At 51.2% G+C, this 20450-nt stretch overlaps 1 protein-coding gene across 7 annotated transcripts; it reads left to right on the top strand.

Moving 5' to 3' along the window:
- The first annotated feature begins 184 nt into the window (after positions 1-184).
- On the top strand, positions 185-20293 carry atp8a2 (ATPase phospholipid transporting 8A2). 7 transcript variants are annotated; one of them, XM_061265950.1, is made up of 35 exons: positions 186-566; positions 4938-5082; positions 6051-6150; positions 6223-6321; positions 6391-6436; positions 6599-6639; positions 6920-6993; positions 7068-7137; positions 7211-7338; positions 7408-7519; positions 7587-7755; positions 7821-7948; positions 8008-8085; positions 8162-8250; positions 8426-8470; positions 8616-8691; positions 8773-8961; positions 9038-9087; positions 9152-9221; positions 9293-9377; positions 9460-9599; positions 10499-10702; positions 12992-13164; positions 13750-13933; positions 14341-14451; positions 15027-15101; positions 15198-15320; positions 15485-15563; positions 15642-15703; positions 15862-15918; positions 16243-16350; positions 17350-17438; positions 17519-17623; positions 19106-19197; positions 19314-20293. In XM_061265950.1, exons 1-35 carry the CDS (start codon positions 524-526, stop codon positions 19406-19408), a joined length of 3534 nt encoding a protein of 1177 aa, XP_061121934.1. In that variant the 5' UTR covers positions 186-523; the 3' UTR covers positions 19409-20293. The 7 variants fall into 7 exon arrangements, with proteins under 7 accessions (XP_061121936.1, XP_061121934.1, XP_061121933.1 ...); XM_061265949.1 differs by having other exon boundaries at positions 4905-5082; XM_061265955.1 differs by lacking the exon at positions 186-566 and adding an exon at positions 4329-4542.
- The last annotated feature ends 157 nt before the right edge of the window (positions 20294-20450 follow it).

Genomic DNA, 20450 nt, shown 5'->3' with positions numbered 1-20450 from the left:
ACTATTGTTTAAGTCCAGATTTTACACATATGCACTGCGAAATTCGACACATGAAAAAGTGTGAGGGGGGACTATATAAGATTAATTGTGCGACTATAAGCTTTTCCTTCGAAATGTACAACTAATTTACGGAAGTAGCTAACCTATTAGCATGACTAGGGCGTCTTCAAAGTAAAAGTAATGGTGCGTATTTCTTTGGTGTCTTTTATGTCCCAACAGTTTTAAGCTTTAGTGAAACTGTGAATAAGATGAAGAAAATAGTTAGACGGAGCAATATTAGCTTATCCGTACGCTCATTGCGTCTTATTTTGACATGCAGGCAAGCCGACGGAACTAGCTATCCTATCACTTGTTCATCCACTAGTGAAGCGGTCAGCGCGAACATGGTACCCGGTCGTCAGCGGCAACAGCGGCCGCGGTCCGTAACTACTACCCGCCTTCGCCTCGGCTCCGCTGCGAGGGAGCCGTAAGCGAGTATGTCCACGTTGCTCCTTCCACTACCACCAGCACGTCCACTGGCACGATGTATTTCAACCGGGGGACCAAGAAGATCCACAGCGAGGGAGGTAAGCTAGAACGAACGAACGAACGAACGAACGGTACACTAGCGAGCAATAATGAATTGCGCATTGGCGCGAATGGTGACTTGATACGATGTGCGTATGTATGGAAGGTGACCATGGACGTGAGAAGAACGCAAACGTCGCCTCGTTTAACCGCACGCACGCACGTCGCTGTCGTATTTGCGTCCGCTATGCAGGTGAGCTTTCTTACTCGGCGTCGTTTTGACATGCCGAGTGATGGAAGGAAGACCTGTGTTCGTTCGGAGCCAAAGATTTGTGCATCAGCTGGAGGACGAGCCTATTAGCAAGCCGATTTAACGCTCACGTGACCGTCTGAAGAGCGCCCGACCCGCTAAGAGGAACGAACGGCGCTCCTCGCTTTACGACGGACCCGACATACGGCGTCGAGAGACTGCAATGCAATGATGAACTACATTCAATAACGTTATAAGCATATTCGGCCACAAATAAATAAGGCGATGCTACAATGACACTATAAAACTGCAAAATAGCTTGATAGCACAAAAACGCTATGGAGACATGCACAGACTGCAGTGGACTGCCCTCGAAGAGAGTAGAACGTGTTTGTCTTTTAGCTTAAAAGTCACTCGCACATAGCTGCTGCTATGCTCTTGTCTGCCTGTGTGCGCGTGCATGCCGCTGCCACGAATAGAAAGCAGGGCAAATTATTAACAGATAAATCATTAGTCATGGAATGAAACACTCAAAAGGACTAAAGCAGAAATGGTGTGTGTATGCGCTTTTTGCTGTCATCACGTGGAGTGCGAGCTTTTGATTCTTTGCTCTAATTCGGAGCTTGATTGAGATGCGCCATTTATTTTATTGTATTTGTTTATTTGTTTTATTAGTTCTTAGGAGCGCTTGGGGTCGTGTGAGTGTTTGGCAGTGCGGCCAACTGTCACCGTGTGTGCTGCGTAGATAATAATAATGGAAGGATGAGTGAGCCCTTGGGGTATTTCGTGGTGCTGGACAACAGGGGGCGCTCTCGTGTGCTAAATGACTCACCGCCATCCATAATCCTCACACATGTACTAATGTGTGCTCTTTGTGTGTGTTTCTTTAGGGCTGAACGATTTTGAAAAAAAAATAAAAATAATTTGGTATGTTTTCAAGGTCCATATATTTTTGAACAAGCAATAAATAATTGTCTATTACAATAATCCCTGTTTTCATACGTAAATGTTTTGGTCCCATGGGATAGGCTGAATTCATTTGAAAGAGTCGGAGGCTGAAAGAAGCGGCTTTTTCCTTCATTGTCATGTCGATTTGAATTGGGGGAATCGTTCAGCCCTTTTACCCATTTACCTGTTGTCTTGTTGTGCGTTGTTCTCTCCCGCCCGCGGCCCACAGAGCAGTTAGTGTTGACTGCCGTTAGGCAGAACCCTTCTGAGCCTCAGGACCCCAGCCGGAAGGCGGGTGCCCGCCCCCCAGACAGGTTTGACAAAAGTGAGTGATGCGGGACTGGATGGCGTCTGCCGAGGTGCATGCGCGCTGGGAGTAGATGCCCCCTCGAAGCCCTACCCCACCCGGCCCTCCCTCGAGAGCTGCAACCTGCCGCCTGAAGTGTTCTGTTAAGCGTCAAAGGTGAAAGTGTAGCTGCTCGGGGTCTGGAATGGCCGATTCACTGGAAAGCCCATGCATGCTGTGCAACACATGCATGTCTCGGATGGACATGTTTTGCAAACGGCCGAATGTACACGTGCATGTCATGAGCTTGCATGATGATCTATCTATCTATTTACATGCGAATGAAAGAGAGCAAAGGTGTGTGTGTACAAATATGGTGAAATGACATTCCGCCATTTAAAAAAAACAAGTGACTTGATTCATTGGGTTGTTCCAACCTTTTGGACCTCGCTCCAATATGTTTGTAATTTGCACAGATCGGCGTGTGAGAGAGACTGCAGTAGCCGGCGTGGGGAAATGATTGCTTTGAATTGTTTGAGTCATTGGATGAGTGTTTTTTGGCCTACCTGCACAATGAATGCACTTGACATGAATAGCAACAGGAACGTTTGTTGTTACGTGAGTCTCACGTGGAGGATTACCAGCGTGTCTTGGCTTAGCCGGCAGGTAAAGTTGCAGAGCAGACATAGCCAGGATTAGCAATGTACTGTATGCTTGGGCCCGTAAGAAGCTTTTTTTGCTCCTTGCTGATTCGTGACAATGCAGGAAATGGAGCCCGCAGCGAAGAACCTGCAAGTAGATAGGAAAGGGGAGTAGGGGGCTCCCCGCCGAGGCTCACCATGGGGCTTAACGGCCAAACGGGCAGGCGGCGTTCTGTTGGTAATGCTTTTCTTCTCTCAGCTCCCTTGACCTAGTTTGTGCTATGTAAAAAAAAGAGAAAAAAGCTGTTTAGATAAATAGATGACAAGGTGTGATTTGTCTGAGAGTTGCAAAAATGAATCAACAACTATTTGATGATGCAATTAATGGAGCGATATATCAAATTGTTGTGCTCAGTAGCTTAAGCGTGACTTGAGCAATTATGCTATTAGGCTAACAGTACTTCAAGTTAAAAGTCCCGGCGCTGTATATCATTGCTCATGGATCGACTTGTCTTTTCAAATTGCTTTGTTGGAACACGGATGTTGTGTAATGGACAGTAATGGACAGTTGTGGTGCTTGGCTAGGCAGGCAGGCAGGCAACCTGTCATTAGCCGTGATGCCTTATTTAAGAGAGCATCTGCTTGGTAAAAAGGTCTGTGTGTTTTGATATTGACAAATCCTCACAATAATATAGAAATACATTTGCCAAAAATATTTTCTCAAATGCCTCGTTGACTGACAGACTAACAGCTATCAGGACGCAATATCTTGTGGAGTGTCGGGTCAAAGGTTAGCGCAAGCGCGTCACCGCCCTCCTGGACTCGCCGTACACGCTCCGCTTTGTTTTATTGCACGGCTGAAGACGTCTAGCGATAGCGTGCCCATCAAGAGGTGCTGAGTAACCCGAGCGTTGATCTGAGAATATATCACTATTGATCCGGAATGGTGCAGGCGTAACAAAGGTCACTTGTAGGCATGTGCATTAGGGGTCAAGTGTTGACTCATCTTGATCTGCTCTGTGGAGTGATTGCCATTGGGACTTACTAGCCCGCAGGTAATAAATAGCCCGCTCGCAGATCTCCCGATAAGACATTTGTTATCATTTGGCCGTTAAAGGACTTTGACCCGTGCAGAGATCTGACCGCTCGGTGTACAATGGCTGAAGTGCTGCGGGAAACTCAATCCACCAGACTCCGACGGGCTTTATTGCCTTTTAAATTATCGAAGCACTAGGCCGGCCGGCCGGCCGGCCTGTTGTTTTCACTTGCAAGGAAAAAGCGCAGACAATCACACCCACTCCCATGAGGATTAGGTTTCAGTGATTGTGGAAAATAACAGAATTGACTTTCAATAGCAATTGTGACTGAACATGCATTTTTAAAATCAAACGCACGTCATGAAATAATCTGTCTCATAATAACAATATCAGACTTGTAAGCGTAGATTTGAGATACAAAAATGACTTTTTGCACTTCACGTCATGAAAACAAAAAAAGAAACATGTCAAATTGTTCCAAAAAAACAATTGAAATGAAAGGATTTGAAAACCAAATGTCAAAATGGAAAAAAACATTGAAAAATCCCAAACTATCGTAACCCCTTGGACAATCAGCGCATTAAAACTCCGGTGGCCCTTTGTCCGCTACTGTCCCTTTAAGAAAGCGGAGCCCCGAGTTTACCCCCACCTCTCCCTCCTCCCTCCCACTCGCGGAGGCTTTCCACTCCATATGGCTTCCTCCCGTCGTTGTTGGCGGCGACGACGCGCCACTCGCCATCACGCCGGAAGGAGGAGACGCCTCCGATTGTCGTAGTAGCAGGGAGCTTCCTAATGGGGCAGCCGCCGAGCCGGCCCACATCTTCACATCCGGACTTGGAGCCGTCGCTTGGGTCCGTCCGTTTGTCCGTCCAGGTCCGCAGCTGAGTCAACGGTGTGCGGTGGGGTGGGGTGGGCGGACTGTTGCATCTTCTTGTCAGGGTTCTCCATGTGCTGCTTGCTGGAGGTGGGCCCAGTGTGTTTGTTGCCTATTGTGCACCCCTCAGCACATCCATTATTGGCATGGGGGGGGGAGTAAGAGCGGGATGGGAATCCCACGGGTGCACTAAAAGGCAACACACACGCTCAGCCTACAGTAAATGTCTTCTGAATGTGTGTGTGTGTGTGTGTGTGTCACCTGCCATCCACCCACCCTCTTTTGTCTGTCTGTCTGTCTGTCTCCAACTCTTCACCCCCCCAACCCCCCTTTCCCTTACCCCCACCCCTTACTCACCCAGCCTCGCCTCTGTCTCATCAATCCAACGGCGCAGGACCCGCTTGCTCGTCGGCCGGCTACCACAAGGCAGATGATGAGATGTCCGGCACCACGTCGCAGGCGGAGCCCGTAGACGCCACGGCGCGCGCCGTGCTGCTCAACCGGACCCAGAGCACCAAGTTCTGCGACAACCACGTCAGGTAGGCCACCGTCGGCAACACGCCGTTTGATTGTGAGGGTGTGCACACTTGTGCAAACACATTCTCTGACTTTTCTCGACTTTTGCTCCCCTTTGCTTATGTGACAAAAAGGGACCTTTGAACAGGTGTTTGTTGACTTTTTTTAACTCCTGTATATTTTCTAATACTATTTTCTGCTGAAAAGTATCTTATGGTCTTCAAGAGAAAGACAGATAAGGAAGGAAGGAGCTTTAATAGCTCATCCATTATGCGATTATTTGCCGTCGTCCCAAAGGTGAGAGAGAGGCCCAAAGTGGACCACAGTTGAAAATTCACTCCATCAATACGTGCACGTAAAGAGTTTTTCCCACTTTGTGTATTTTTCCGTCTCCGTTTCTTTTTGGCCGAGCGTAAGCAGCTGCACACAGCGGGTGTGTCGCTCTCCCGTCGGTGTCTTCTGTTTTTGGAAAAAACAATCCGGCCCTTCTCGCTAAAGCCATAGGATTAAAAAAAACAAAAAGAGCACAGGTTTGTATAGTGGACGCTAAGTGCAGGGAAGCAGCGCTAATGCACAGGCTGCATGAAAAGAGAGAACGGTGAAATATGGAGCTGCTGAGAAGATCCAGATAAAAGCTGCAATCAATACGGCTGGCTATCCAAGGGTTTCAGGAAGACCTCCGCTGCATTTCCAGGAGCGTAATGCCATTAGCTGGCACCCATCGAGCCTCCTGCTTGCAGAACATGCACGCCGATCGCAACCTTGGAGTCACGGCAGTACATTTTGTGCCAATCGGGTTCTGGATTTTTTTTTAAAGGCCTTTTAGGAGCTGCTCTTAGCGCTCAATACTGCTACGCGATCGATATAGTAAAGTTGCCATCAATCACAACATGGCTCCAAATTTAGTTTGCAGGATTTGAAGTGCTCATGTATTTATAGGCGTCCGAGGTTTCAAAAGCCCGTTTTCTCTTTCCTGCTTTCTCCTCGTCAGTACCACCAAGTATGGCGTCCTCTCCTTTCTTCCCCGCTTCATGTACGAGCAGATCCGGAGGGCCGCCAACGCCTTCTTCCTCTTCATCACACTCATGCAGGTAAGCAAGCGGTTCAAATTGGGATTGTCCCGGCCTCCCGGAAACCTTTGACCCACCGGCGCCCTCCGTCAGCAAATCCCCGACGTCTCCCCGACCGGCCGCTACACCACGCTGGTGCCGCTCATCTTCATCCTCACCGTGGCTGGCATCAAGGAGATCATCGAGGACTACGTGAGTACCTCGCCGCCGCCGCCGCCTTGGCGAGGTTTAAAAAGCGTGTCAATTTTTGTCTCCGCCCAGAAACGACATAAAGCGGACAACACAGTCAACAAGAAGAAGACCACCGGTATGCGCTAAGGACTTAGCTTCTACTCTGCGTGTCTGCCATTGCGTTTGGTCTGGGCACTTGTGCGTGGCTCATCGGAGAGACGCTTTGCTATGAATAGCGCACGAGAGCTCTTCTCTATAGGCTGACTGACTGACAGCTGCTTGTCTTCCTGTCTGGCAGTGTTGCGTAACGGAGCATGGCAGACCATCATCTGGAAGCAGGTAAGGGGGAAAAGAAATGCAGCTTCATGCTAACTAACAAAATGGGCGGAGCTTCCACTTGCGCTCTTGCACGATTTTAAGAGACGCAACCGTATCTCTTTTGATTCAAAGCGTCCCGATTTGGACAATGTGATTTGGAAAGGCGGATTAAGCAACGTCCCGCCGTGCCGGCCGGCTGTCACTTGATGTCATCGCTGATGGCCGCTCACTCATTTCTTCTTGTTTTGCCGGCCCTCCCTACACCTGGCTTTTGCCATGCCGTTGCCGTGGCGACCGTCAGGTCGCGGTCGGAGACATCGTGAAGGTGACCAACGGCCAGCATCTTCCGGCCGACATGGTTATCGTGTCCTCCAGGTCAGAGCGTGCCTGCCTGCCAGCCAGCCAGCGTGTGTCATTGTGTTTTCACGACTTCATTTGTTGCTCCGCAGTGAACCTCAGGCCATGTGCTACACGGAGACCTCCAACCTGGACGGGGAAACCAACCTGAAGATCCGACAGGTACGTCCTCGCATTGCGCATCGACGCGTGTGTTGATTTCTTTGAAAACGGGCTGGTGTGGACGCGCTGGCAGGGTCTCCCGCTCACGGCGGGCCTCCAGACACTCGAGGACCTGTTGTCGTTATCTGGCATTTTGGAGTGCGAAGGTCCCAACAGACATTTGTACGACTTCACCGGAACCCTGCGGCTGGAAAATCAAAAGTACGACGCACGCGTTGACGCACGCACGCACGCACTGCGTAACGTCTCGTTTTCTTTTTTTCTCCTCAGAGCTGCTCCTCTGGGCCCAGACCAGGTCCTACTCCGCGGCGCCCAGATCCGGAACACCCAGTGGGTGGTGGGAATCGTCGTCTACACCGGCCACGACTCCAAACTCATGCAGGTAAGAAAAGATGGCGTGGTTTTTGCGCCACTGCAACGTTTCACCCTCCCCTCCCCCCGGCGAGAAGAACTCCACCAAGGCGCCCCTGAAGCGCTCCAACGTGGAGCGGGTGACCAACATGCAGATCCTGGTGCTGTTTGGCATCCTGCTGGTCATGGCTTTGGTCAGCTCGGTGGGCGCCGCCATTTGGAACAGGCAGTACACCGAGGAGGCTTGCTGGTATCTGTCCCGGCAAGGTGAGGCCGGCATTTTGACCCACGTTCTTTCAGCCGTAAAAATGTTTGCTTGTTGTGGATTCCAGGTGACATCTCCACCAACTTTGCATACAACCTGCTGACCTTCATCATCCTGTACAACAACCTGATCCCCATCAGCCTGCTGGTCACTCTGGAGGTGGTCAAGTTCACGCAGGCCCTCTTCATCAACTGGGTACGCATATCCAAAGCGTGTCTGTTTAGCCATTAGGCTAAGCGAACTTTTTGTCGAAGGATGTGGAGATGTACTACGCCGAGACGGACACGCCAGCCGTGGCTCGAACGTCCAACCTGAACGAGGAGCTGGGCCAGGTTCTCTCGTGCTTGGTATTAAATGTTTTGTTTCTCATTCACCCGTTTTAGTAGCTTTTTTTTTTTTCTGTCCCAGGTGAAGTATTTGTTTTCGGACAAAACAGGAACGCTCACCTGCAACGTCATGCACTTTAAAAAGTGCACCATAGCGGGAATCACTTACGGGTAAGCCATCTTATTTCTCGCTTGACTTTTTCGACCTTACTTACAAATTTGCAACTCTCTCTTCATGAATACAACTGACTCATGACTTTCATTTAACTCCGCCATGCTCGACGAGAACAAACTAATCAACTCATCCACTTGATTTCCCCTTCCGCCACCTCATTCATTACCGCAGCCACTTCCCCGATCTCGACTGCGATCGTTCCATGGAGGACTTCAGGTGAGTCGAGCCGCCGTTGCCGCCACCGCCGCCCTTCCCTTCCGGTCCGTCTGTCAGAAATTCCTCCCGTCAGGCGTGCTTGATTGATTTTTTTCGGTGACCCCCGAAGCCTCCCGATTGATTTGTTTGCTTTTGTTCTCGACAGCAATCTGCCATCCAACAGTAACAACTCCACCGAGTTCGATGACCCGGCTCTCATCCAGAACATTGAGAAAGGCCACGTAAGTGTCAAGCTGGTCTTCTTCCAAATGAAATTGAATACAAGCTGGGAAATGGAACGCAACGTCATCAATCTTTCGCAGCCGACCTCCCCTCAGATCTGCGAGTTCTTGACCATGATGGCCGTGTGCCACACGGTGGTGCCCGAGCGCAACGACGACCAGATCATCTACCAGGCCTCCTCGCCAGACGAGGGCGCTCTAGTCAAGGGGGCCAAGGGTCTGGGCTTCGTCTTCACGGGCCGGACGCCCGATTCGGTCATCATCGAAGCCGTAAGTCTCCAACTCGGAACCGATCCCGTCGGGAACTGCAGAGGACTTGACGTGGTGTTGTTTTGTTCTGTTCCAGAGAGGCAAGGAGATGAGCTACCAGTTGCTGAACGTGTTGGAGTTTTCCAGGTATGGCTTGCGTTGCGCAATTCCCAAGAAAGGTTGTTGTGAAAATTCAACTTGTTGTTTTCAGTAACCGCAAGCGCATGTCGGCGGTGGTGAGGACCCCAAACGGGCGGCTGAGGCTCTATTGCAAAGGAGCGGTATGTTCATGCTCCAGGTATGCTGACAACCGCTAGCGTGATGCCGCTCAAAGTTCACTCATGGATTTCAGGATAATGTCATCTTTGAACGTTTGACCGAGGACTCTCAGTACAAAGACTTGACCATCGCTCACTTGGAGCAGTTTGCCACGGAAGGTAAGCCATGCCAGCAGAGGTAGGAGATTCTTTTTTTTTTTCTCTCTCTGCTGCCTTACTCAAGCACTTTCCGTCCACGCAGGCCTGAGAACTTTGTGTTTCGCCTACGTGGACCTGCGGGAGGACGCCTACCAGGAGTGGCTGAAAAAATACTACGACGCCAGCACTGTACTCAAAGACCGGGCGCAAAAACTGGAGGAGTGCTATGAACTACTGGAAAAGGTCAGAAATCACCTCCGTCTGATATTCCCGACTACCAGCAGGTGGCGCTGTCGCTGTACTTGTAACAGCCAGTCGGCGCAGTTGCATGCTCTGCCTTTGAGCGCCAGAGGTGGAGGGAAAGAAAAGGAGGCTGGCTGGCTGGCCGGCTGGCTGGCCGGCTGGCTGGCCGGCTGGCTGCCTGGCTGGCTGGCTGGCCGGCTGGCCGGCTGGCTGGCTGGCTGGCTGCCTGGCTGGCTGGCTGGCCGGCTGGCCGGCTGGCTGGCTGGTAAAAAGAGGAAGCAGGAGGAGAAGGAGCGCTCAGACGTGAAGACCACAAGGCTAATTAGCCCGCATGCCGGCCTGCCAAGAGCCCCCCGTAAAAGTGCAGTCAACAACACGGCAGTGTTACCGTGCGGGGAGACGTTTGTGTGCGCGTCTGAGTGTGTCTAATAAGCATACATGTGCGTTTAATTGCTGAGCAAATTGAAGTCAAGGGGCGGGGAAGGGAGGCGAGGGGAGGGGAGCGCTGGCTGAGAGATTTCTCCCAGTCAAGTCACAGGGCGTCCAAAAGAGCCGCAACGGCCCTCGTCGTCATCATTGGAAGTGAATGATGTTCTTGGCGTGATGAGAGCCCGCACGCACAAGCTGTCCCGCGCAATTTGCACTTGGACATTCATACTGGACGGATAGAAGGGGTTGCAGCGGGGGGGGCGCAGTTAGCAATCACAACCCTTTCCATACTAAAAAGCACAAGGAAACCCATAGCCATATCCATAGAGATAAGCAAAGCCCACTTTCATTTAAAGGCTGGTATCGCTTGGCCATGGATCTATCTCCAATACCTAAATGAATCAAGCATGAAGCAAAGGATAAAAAAAGAATCCCTCCTAATGTTATTTGTCGCCCGACCGACCCAACAGAATCTGCTGCTGCTGGGCGCCACCGCCATCGAGGACCGCCTCCAGGCCGGCGTCCCCGAAACCATCGCCACGCTGATGCGGGCCGACATCAAGATCTGGGTCCTGACCGGGGACAAGCAGGAGACGGCCATCAACATCGGCTACTCGTGCCGCCTGGTGACGCACGGCATGTCCCTCATCATCGTCAATGAGGACTCCCTGGATGTGAGTTGCGCCCTTCCTCTTCTTCGTGTACGGTTGCCGTGGGAACCAGGGCGTGGTCCCACTTGGGCGGGCGGGCGGGCGCTCTTTGTCTGCTCACAGGTAATTAAAGTCTCCGGTGTCCCCTGGGGCGTTTCTGGAGACAGCTTTGTCTGTCTTTGTGGCGCTTTTGGACACACACCATCCTCGCCGGCTTTGGCCCAATGATACGGGAATCTCCATACTAACTGAATACTGAGAGTGGCAATGTCAGCGCCTTCTCGAGTTGATGTGGTCCCGTCCTGTCCTGTCCTGTCCTGTCATGTGTCTGTCTCACACACACACACACACACACACACACACACACTTTGAGGCCACGCGGAGATTGTGAAAGCCAAATAGGCCTCGTTTATTGTCCAAATGTGCTCAAGTGTACATTTTCTATTTACGTTCACAACTTTCTCACTTCATCACGGTTGTTAGACAAATGACGAATTGCCGGCCGGCCGCTCTGCCAACGTCTTGCCTGACAACCTAATATTTAGCTAATAAAAAAAAAAAAAAAATCCCCAAAATGGTGACTCAATGCTTTTGGAACCTTCTGGTTGAAAAACATTGCCGGCCTTTTATGTTTTCTGCTGCATACTGGACACCTAATGTAGCATGTGAAGTGCTTCCTCCATGAATGAAAGTTTTGTTGTCTTTATTTGACTCACTTGGCGAAGGAAGAAAAAGAAAAAAAACTCTGACATATTTAGCCAATGGAATTAGTCGCATGAGTGGATTATCCTTAATAGACTTTGGATAACCGTATTTGCAAACTGGAGTCAACACTGACTTCCAAAAAAGATGCCTCAGGTTATTCTCGCATGACAAAGTTCTCTATGCGAGTGTGTTTAAGTGTTGGCGACACTTACTGTCACTTAAAATAACCTTTCGCAGCTTTCAAAGTGTGACTTGAACCAGAACTTGCTTATCATCAGTCACACCTCATGCGTCCTCAAAGTTCCTTTTCGCGATGAGGATTGAAGTTTGTATCAATATTAACGTCGGGAATCGCGAAATCATTTTATTGATATCGGTACCGGTGTCAGCGACCCCGCTTCCTGAGCATGAGCACACGCCTACAACTTTCCCGCACAACTGGCCATTAATCATCTTTACACACACTTAGCACTGTATATATCTACAAATATGGCCGGCTGTATTTCCTGGGCGTTCCTCATCGGAGTATCAAAACACACGAAGGAATGGTGTTTGGAACCCCCGAGAGACTGAAAGTTGAAATCTCACGGGATTTGCTGAAATGTCACGTGATGTTGTTAGTGCGACTCTCGGGGCATTTTCTTTCCACAGAAAGTTGGTTGGCTTCCAAATTGTACCAAACCCGCCTCCGTGTCTGGCCTTCCAAATATAATCCAGATCAAATTTAGTGCAGTGTGTGCGTGTGCGTGCGCGTGTGTGTGTTTTTCCAGCCTCTTCGAGCTCAGATGCATGCGATAAGTAAATATTTGGTTTGGAGGATTAAAAAAAAAAAAAGGTTGCAATCAAATGAGCATGGCAGCGTTTTCCCTCAGCCTTGAAAAATAAGCGGCCATTTAGCGTGAGAAAGCTACTTAGCATTTTGTCTCGTCTTTGATGTGTGCAAGAAAGCGGCTCAGGCCCGTTTGTTTGTTTTGGTGCCACCTTGAGTCTTGGATCAATGAAAGGACTTTTTGATCGGAATAATACTCAATTCTGATTGTAAGGGCAAGGAAGATTGACTCTACGTCTGGCAAAGACCATTCAAGCGGCTCTTACACAGGCCGCACATGAAAACGTCGAGAAGCCGTGAGAATTTTCAGCTCCTTTTGCCGTTTCAGCGTTTAACGAGAGTGCAAAACAAGCACTAATGGGCTCCTTATTGGAGTTATGGGGCTCTTAAAGCGGCTCCTGGAGGGCATGCTGCTTCCAGAGGAAGCGCCACAAAAAGCAACACTTGACCTACAAATGCGCTTATCGTACAGAAACTCGAATTTAAATGTGGATTGGATTTTCAGACGGCGCCAAACTACACGCAAGACAATGACGCAAACAATGCGGCCTTTCTTTCTTGGTCTTCCCAAACATGCGTCCCTCCTCCTCCTAAATATTCCCGCTCATGTTTTTTCAGCCCGGCCGGGGCTGTGTGTTTTTCTTTGTATGGCGGAATTCCTGTTTGCGTTCACCTTTACTCGCCCCCCCCCCCCGCACAAACATAATGAAGGGATTAACAGGAGATTACGGGTTGTCACACGTCTCCTGACAGAATGTTTTTTTCTTTTTTTTCTTCAGGCCACCCGCTCCACGCTAACCGAGCACTGCTCATCCCTGGGCGACTCCCTGCGAAAAGAGAACGAGCTAGCGCTGATCATCGACGGCCAGACCCTCAAGTACGCTTTGTCCTTCGAGCTGCGCCAGGCCTTCCTGGACCTGGCCCTATCGTGCAAGGCCGTCATCTGCTGCCGGTGGGTCGTGTCCGCCGCGTTGCTTTCGTTCCAGTGTTTACTTCCCGTTGCGTTTTTTCTTCTTTTTTTTCCACTCGCAAGCAGTTGTAATGCTTAACAAAAGAGTTTCCACTACTTGTCTTTTATGTGTGTGTGTGTGGGGGGAGTAATTGAGTCATTGCATTTCCAGGCCGTATCCGGACTTTTACTCTCCGAGGCCCCGCAAACAAACCGCCGGCTCGCTATTGTCTGTCCTTCATCTCTCCTCACAGAATTGGCTGCTTTCCACCCACGTCATTGCGCTAACGCAATTAGCGACTGCGAGCCTCGATCTCGACCTTGATTTCAACATCAAACGTCGGTGAAATGGCGATGGGATTTTTAGTTTTAGCGACTCCGCCTGTGACCTCACTGTAGCCCTCAAGGGAAGGGAAGTATCCCCAAATGGAGCCTTGCTATTGATTGTCTGCGGATGGACACAACTGACAGGAGATGGGTGATGCGGACAGGTCAAGAGGCTGGAGGACTACCTGAAACACACACACACACGATTGCTGTTGGTTTTAAACGCGCGTGTGTGTGTGTGTCTGTGTGCGTGTGTGGCAGAGTGTCGCCCCTGCAAAAGTCTGAAATCGTGGACATGGTGAAGAAGCACGTGAAGGCCATCACGCTGGCCATCGGCGACGGCGCTAATGACGTGGGCATGATCCAGACGGCGCACGTGGGCGTGGGCATCAGTGGCAACGAGGGCATGCAGGCCACCAACTCCTCCGACTACTCCATCGCGCAGGTGAGATTGGAAAAATCCCCCCAAGCAGATACATTGGAAGGCAAAAGGAATTTCAAGCCTTAATTGCAGAGTTTATCTTGTCAGTGTGACACGCACGCACGCGCGCACGCACACACAGACACACACACGCGCAGTGTCATTTGACACTGTTGTTTGTCTGGCAGCCCCCCAAGGGCCGGTGGCGCTCGCTATCTGCCCGCCCATCTCGGCGACACCAGTCTGCACTTTCCCCTTCATATTGCTCATAGTACGGTGGTTCACTAAGCGCATCTATAGATATTTAATATTGATTTCTTTTTGGGTGCCTCACCTCTTCAATCCGGCACTAGCATTGGTCTCGACAGAGGATCGAGAATGTATGACTAAATAAGAAAGCAAATCTGTATGCTGGTGTGTGTGATTGGCAGTTCTGCTACCTGGAGAAGCTGCTGCTGGTGCACGGCGCGTGGAGCTACAACCGTGTGACCAAGTGCATCCTCTACTGCTTTTACAAGAACGTGGTGCTTTACATCATCGAGGTACACGCGCTTGCAGACGTTTTGCAGCTGTTGGCCGACACGTGGGACAGTGATGGACGAGGTGCCCTTGTGGCGTCTGCTTTGTGTCCGATGTTTAGATAGGCGCCGCTGAGGCTCCGACAATCAGCATTGTGTGCGTGTGCGTGCTTGCGTGTGTGTGTGTCCCTTTTTGGGACATTCCAGTACGCAAACATGACTACAGAGAAATGCGCCAATACTTGATGTTTGTAGTTCCGATACCAATTTCTGGGGGGTTAGGGTTAGCACGTGTCGTTCTCGCTAATGTAATTGTATTTTCCTCCCTCCCCATATTTTTTGCTCAATGATTGTGCTATTTCTTCTGCCTACTACCGGCAATATGCGTGTGAAGTCAGCTGCCTTTGCCTGTCTCCCCTGACAGCTGTGTGACATTAAAGATGCCAGCAGGTGCTGTTCCACTTTACACCGAGCGAGGTCGGGGGGCAACAACAAACATGGCGCCATTCAAAACCGACAACAGCGAGACAAAAGCCGCAAGTAAATAACGTCAAGCAAGGTTCTCCTGACGTTTTTCTTCTCTCTTCCACTGTCCTCAGTTGTGGTTCGCCTTCGTCAACGGCTTCTCGGGCCAGATCCTCTTTGAGCGCTGGTGCATCGGCCTGTACAATGTGGTGAGGAAACTCGGGCGTGGAGCGCTGGGCTGGCGGGCTGGCGGGCTGGCGGGCTGGCTCCCCGTCCCCGCCAACCCCAGCGCTTTTGTTTGCCAGATATTCACGGCCCTGCCGCCGTTCACTCTGGGCATCTTCGACCGGCCGTGCAGCCAGCAGAACATGCTGCGCTTCCCTCAACTCTACCGGATCACCCAGAATGCCGAGGGCTTCAACACCAAGGTGCGCTCATTTTTCACATTTGTTTGGCGCAAGTGCCGGAAAGAGGCGGGCTTGGGTCATTTCCATGGCGTCCCTCGGGAGATTGGAATAAGGGAGACTTTCTTTCGCCGTCTGGAGTTTGTGCTCAATATCGTGTGTGTGTGTGTGTGTGTGTGTCTCTTCAGGTGTTCTGGGGTCACTGTATCAACGCACTGATTCACTCGATTATTCTCTTTTGGTTTCCTCTCAAGATGTTGGAGCACGGTGAGGACGGGAAGACTTTTTCTGAAATGATGACGTTTCTTTTTTCCAAATGATTGTTCCCTTTTTTTGTCTGCACAGACTCGCCCTTCAAAAGCGGTCAAGGCAATGACTACCTTTTTGTTGGCAACATGGTCTACACGGTGAGTCGTCTTGTTGTGGGGGGGTCTCTTCCCGTCTCCGTCTGACGCGCACCGTCAAAATGTTCCTCCCTGGCATCCCGGGAGAACTTCTGAGGTATTTTTTACGCGTGTACCGAGGCAGCCATCTAAAGAGCTTTTGTGGATTGTTGTGTCTGCAGTACGTCGTGGTCACAGTGTGTCTCAAAGCCGGAATGGAGACCACCGCTTGGACCCGGGTAAGAGCCTCCACACGCGCATACGCACAAACCACCTGACCGAGCGAGCGACACTGTGGTCATGGAATATAAGGCCACCTCCTGCATGGCAAGACATGTGGAACAGATGACACATTTGACGCGCTGTTAACAGCCGTGCGCCCGCACGCTAGCATGGCTAACGCCGTCGACACGGAAGCTTGGCAGGCAGGCACGCCGGCCGACAGCTGAGCGTGGAAACGGCAACACGACACACACAGGGCCATTTTTGGAGGCTTTTACGACGCCACCGCTTGAGACGTGGACTGTTTGCGCTATTTGACCTGGTCATCTTTTTGCGCGTAGTTCTCCCACCTGGCCGTGTGGGGGAGCATGCTCCTGTGGCTGGTCTTCTTTGGAGTCTACTCGTCCATCTGGCCCACCTTCCCCATGGCCCCCGACATGCTTGGCCAGGTAAAGCCATGAATGAGTAGTAAACGCTAGCGATAAGTGCAGCACAAAAAGGGTTGAAGTTCTTCATCAAGAATCTCTTCCTGGGTGTTCCGTGTCGGCCGGGGGGGCAGTCTGGCGTCCTGCACCTGCCGTCACCCGAGCCCCCCGCTACCTTTTTTACTGCGGAGGTGTTGACTTAAGAGGCCGGGCTGCTGTGGCTCCTGCTGCTGAACACAGACAGCGGGGGGATTTGAGAAAGTCGTTGGGGGGATTATAAAGCGGGAGGGGGTGGGGGCGGAAGGGACTGTCGGGGCTGGGCGCCCATTAATTCAATTTGTGTCAGGGATTGGGAATGCGCTCAAATATCCCAGCAGCTGCTCCGGCTGACTGCGGAAGGGGCGGACGAGACCGACCCCCGCGACAACCACTCTTTGACCTTTTTTTTTTTGGAATGTCATTGACATCAATGGCATGGCTAAAAGAAGAAATGACTGCGTCTTTCCAAGTTCAAACTTTATTTCTGTCCCAACTGTGACTAATAACTCCAAAGCCTTGTTGGCCGACTGTTTGCTCTGATTTCTGCTTCCAACTGTCGCCCGAGATATTTCCTCCTAGTTTTCCGCGTCTTCCGCATCCCGTCCTTCCCCCGAATGATCTGCGTGGACTTTATAGTTGCTCGGAGGCCGCAGCTGCTTCCAGCGCTCGTACTTTGAGCACCTCGGGAATTGCTCCAAACGAGCCCTAATCGCATACGGATATGCTAGACAGAGACGCACGCGGCCAATTTTTTGAAGCAGAGCACGGCGTCCAAAGTCGGATGACCGTTTGATTGATTAGTCATAAAAAAAGGATACACAAGGGCCACTGGAAAGTTGGGAAGAAAATGAACCTCTGCATGAAATTGGGCGGACACATCTGTCATAACGTGCCTGAAATCGAACAGAAAGTCGGCCGTGATGCTCGGGAGCAGCCATTTTGAGCACGGCTCAATCTATGCTTCTTCGCTTGTTGTGCTGGCAGGCTGGCAGCGTGATGCAGTGCTGGTACTTCTGGTTAGGTCTGCTCCTGGTGCCCGCCGTCTGTTTGCTCAAGGACTTTGTTTGGGCGGCGTAAGTACACATGGCACGCGCACACACGCGCGCGCACACACTGATATTTGATTGGAGCCAATCCCCACGCTCGTCGACAGGACGCGTCGGTCGGTGAGGAAGTCGCTGCTGGAGGAAGTGCAGGAGCTGGAGGCTCGCGCCGTGGACCCGGGCGCCGCCGTGCTCAGGGACGCCAGCGGACGCAGGTACCACATGGCTGCCGCGTTTGACCACATCGGGCCGTCGATTTTCCATATTTTCTATGTCAGCGACAAATGAGTTGATAGATTTACTTTTAATGTTAGCAATGCATAGCCGTAAAGTTCAGTTCATGATAACTATAATCGTCATTATCAGAACCAAAGGCCATGCCGAGGTCCCCTAGAGGCGAAACGGAGGTAGTAGCCGCTCCCGCGTGGCAACTGTCCCGCTGTGTGACCTCTGACCTTTACCGACCTTTCACCCGCCTTTGTTTTTGCATGCTGATCATTTCTGTTTTTCCTCTCGTTTTCCCAAAAAAAAAAAAAAAAAAAAAAAATTGGAACGCTTTGTAGGTGGACCAATTTGACCTGCTGCACGGACTTGGTGTGTTGTATTGAGATACACTCGGTGTGTGTGTGTGTGTGTGTGTGTATGTGTGTGTGTAGAAGTGGTAGAAAGTAAGCAGTAGTTTCTTGCATTTGGCCTCCAAAGCGTGTCTGTCGTTAACACGTCAACCGGGCCGATTGCTCCTGCACTTAGACGTCAATTAGCAGCCTTCCCTTCAAATGCTTCTTTCTACGCACACAAGCCGCTCTTCTATGTATAAGAGCAAGCGCAGGCAATGCACGCACGTACGCACGAAGCCCGGCCTCCACGAGGCTTGCTTTCATCAGGTCCAAACGGGGTGAGGAAGCTCGCCACTCATCGTCTGGAATGAGGCGAGTTACAGTATAGCGTCCGGTGGGGGGGGGAGGCAGCACATCTGTGTTTGGAGGGAGGATGGGAAAAGCAGCGCAAAGGTATAAGGAGTTGAAATGGTGCGCAACCTTTATGCTTGCTATTGAACGGATGCCGTTTGTTTTGGCGGCGGGCTCGCTCGTCCGCTTCTCTCGGGAAAACGACAGCTTTGCGAATTTAGCAAATGTTGCGGCGATGACGAGGCAGGCGCTTTGTTATTTTTGTTCGGCGGGAGGGGAGGGGAGGGGAGGGGAGGGGAGGGGAGAGGAGAGCGGCCGTGACGGCGTGTGGTCTTCACACAGAGGCTCCAGTCTTCTTCTCTTTTGGTTGCTCAAGGTCCAGTCCACTGTGGACGTCCTGTTTGGCAAAACCCGCCTTGTCAGAGGCAACTTCCGATGTTAGCTAGTGCTGCACGTTTATCGCCGATAAGAGCGAAAAGCTGACTCATTTTTATTTGCTGTCAAAAAACGAGTTTAACCAAACTTTGGTGCAACTTAAGCGGTCGGTATACATTTGAACAACAACAACAAAAACATATTCACGTCATTTTTTTTCAGTTGAGGTCCTCAAGGACGCTCTTGTTGAACGGCCGCGTTGTGCGCCAAGCTCTTCGACCCGCAACAGTAAACGGAATCAATGTTGACCCAGTAGAGTCAATAGTTAGCGCTTAAGTGTGTGCCCCTCCCCCCCCCTTTTTACCTTAACCTAAACCTTACCATGAAACCGTCTCTCTGCCCGCCTGTCCGCAGTCTAAACGAACGTGCCCATCTGCTGACAAGAGTCTTTAGGAAGACGCCGTCCAGCATCGGACGCTCCAACTCGCTGCAGCAGCCTGTCACGCGTGAGTACGCCTTGTGCTGGTGACCAACCGTCAGCAAAATGGCTCCGCTAACGTCTGCTCCACCGGCACGCCATACCGCGTGACCCCCCCCCCCCCCCCCAATTATCCATCCTCAGATGGCTACGCCTTCTCCCAGGAGGAGCACGGCGTGGTGTCCCAATCGCAGGTGGTGCGCTCGTACGACACCACCCGCCAACGGCCCAGCATCTAACCCCCGGCCGGGGACTCTGAGCGTATGGATTATTCCGGACTACGCTTTCAAGCACCACAAGTCAGAGACTGCGAAACCTGATTGGTGCGTTCCGCTGTACTCGCCTGTGCATGTGTGCGCGTGTGTGTGTGTGTGTGTGTGTCAACCAACCCACTCAACCACCCAAGCACCCACCCACCCCTCGCAATTCAGTCATCACATGCCGAAATCAGAAGGGAACTGTGGGTTGGGGGGGGGGGTCACGTCCAAATAAACATGCACGGATGAATTCCATTCCGAGCGCTGCCAAACGCCACAGGGGATGCGACTGAGGCGGAACGTTCGGACTCCCGCCCACCACCCGGACCCCCCCCCCCCCCCCCCTCCCCTGCCCTCTCCACCTTTCCCAACCAACTAGTGGAACATCCATCTTCCTTATCGCCTCACTTCCTATCTTGCCCATCTTTTTTTTTTCTGTCTGTCTTTTGGACTCAAAAGTCCCACAGAAGGAATGTTGGACTTGACCTCGTTTTGGCGAGCCGTTATTTGATGTCCTACTAATGCACTGAATTGTCCCTTTACTCTTTGTCCTCACTAGTAGGAAGATTCGACGCACTAATATAATTATTGACTCAATTGAAGAAGGAGCGAGGCGCACTCACCCGCGTGTTGTGGTGCTCGGACAATTCAGCGCAGGAGTAGGCTAGGGCGGAAAGAGCGCATCCAAATCGACAAAAAGGGGTTCTTTTTGCTCTGGTGTATTTTGTTTGTGGTTTTTTGTTTCTTTATGTGGCGTCTTGCTGTGTGGACGGTGCTCTGCTTCAGGAATGACGACTTGTAGAGAGGGGACGCATTGTCCCGTCTGTCCGTCCGAGTCCTAATCATTAAATCCAATCAATCCCGAAAGGCGTCTGCCTCCTCGTGTCTGCTGCTTCTTTTCGGTCACGCCATCGGGCGGCTCTCACAATTGCCGTTTTGTGCGAGTCCCGGCGTCGTTGGTTCTCGCGTGAGCACTTCATTGATTTTCATGTGCGCCAAATGGAAAATGACGGGCAAATCTATT

This window comes from Syngnathus typhle, linkage group LG19, assembly GCF_033458585.1.
Source record: "Syngnathus typhle isolate RoL2023-S1 ecotype Sweden linkage group LG19, RoL_Styp_1.0, whole genome shotgun sequence".
Lineage (NCBI taxonomy): Eukaryota > Metazoa > Chordata > Actinopteri > Syngnathiformes > Syngnathidae > Syngnathus > Syngnathus typhle.
This window is presented reverse-complemented; position numbering and strand designations above follow the sequence as displayed.

What these genes read in the sequence shown, in the direction of transcription:
- atp8a2 (XM_061265949.1), top strand. Translation starts at nt 524, where the DNA reads ATGTATTTCAACCGGGGGACCAAGAAGATCCACAGCGAGGGAG. An exon ending in AACGTGTTGGAGTTTTCCAG is followed by an intron (nt 9,088 to 9,151) that starts GTATGGCTTGCG and finishes TGTTGTTTTCAG; the next exon opens with TAACCGCAAGCGCATGTCGG. An exon ending in CCGAGGGCTTCAACACCAAG is followed by an intron (nt 15,321 to 15,484) that starts GTGCGCTCATTT and finishes GTGTCTCTTCAG; the next exon opens with GTGTTCTGGGGTCACTGTAT.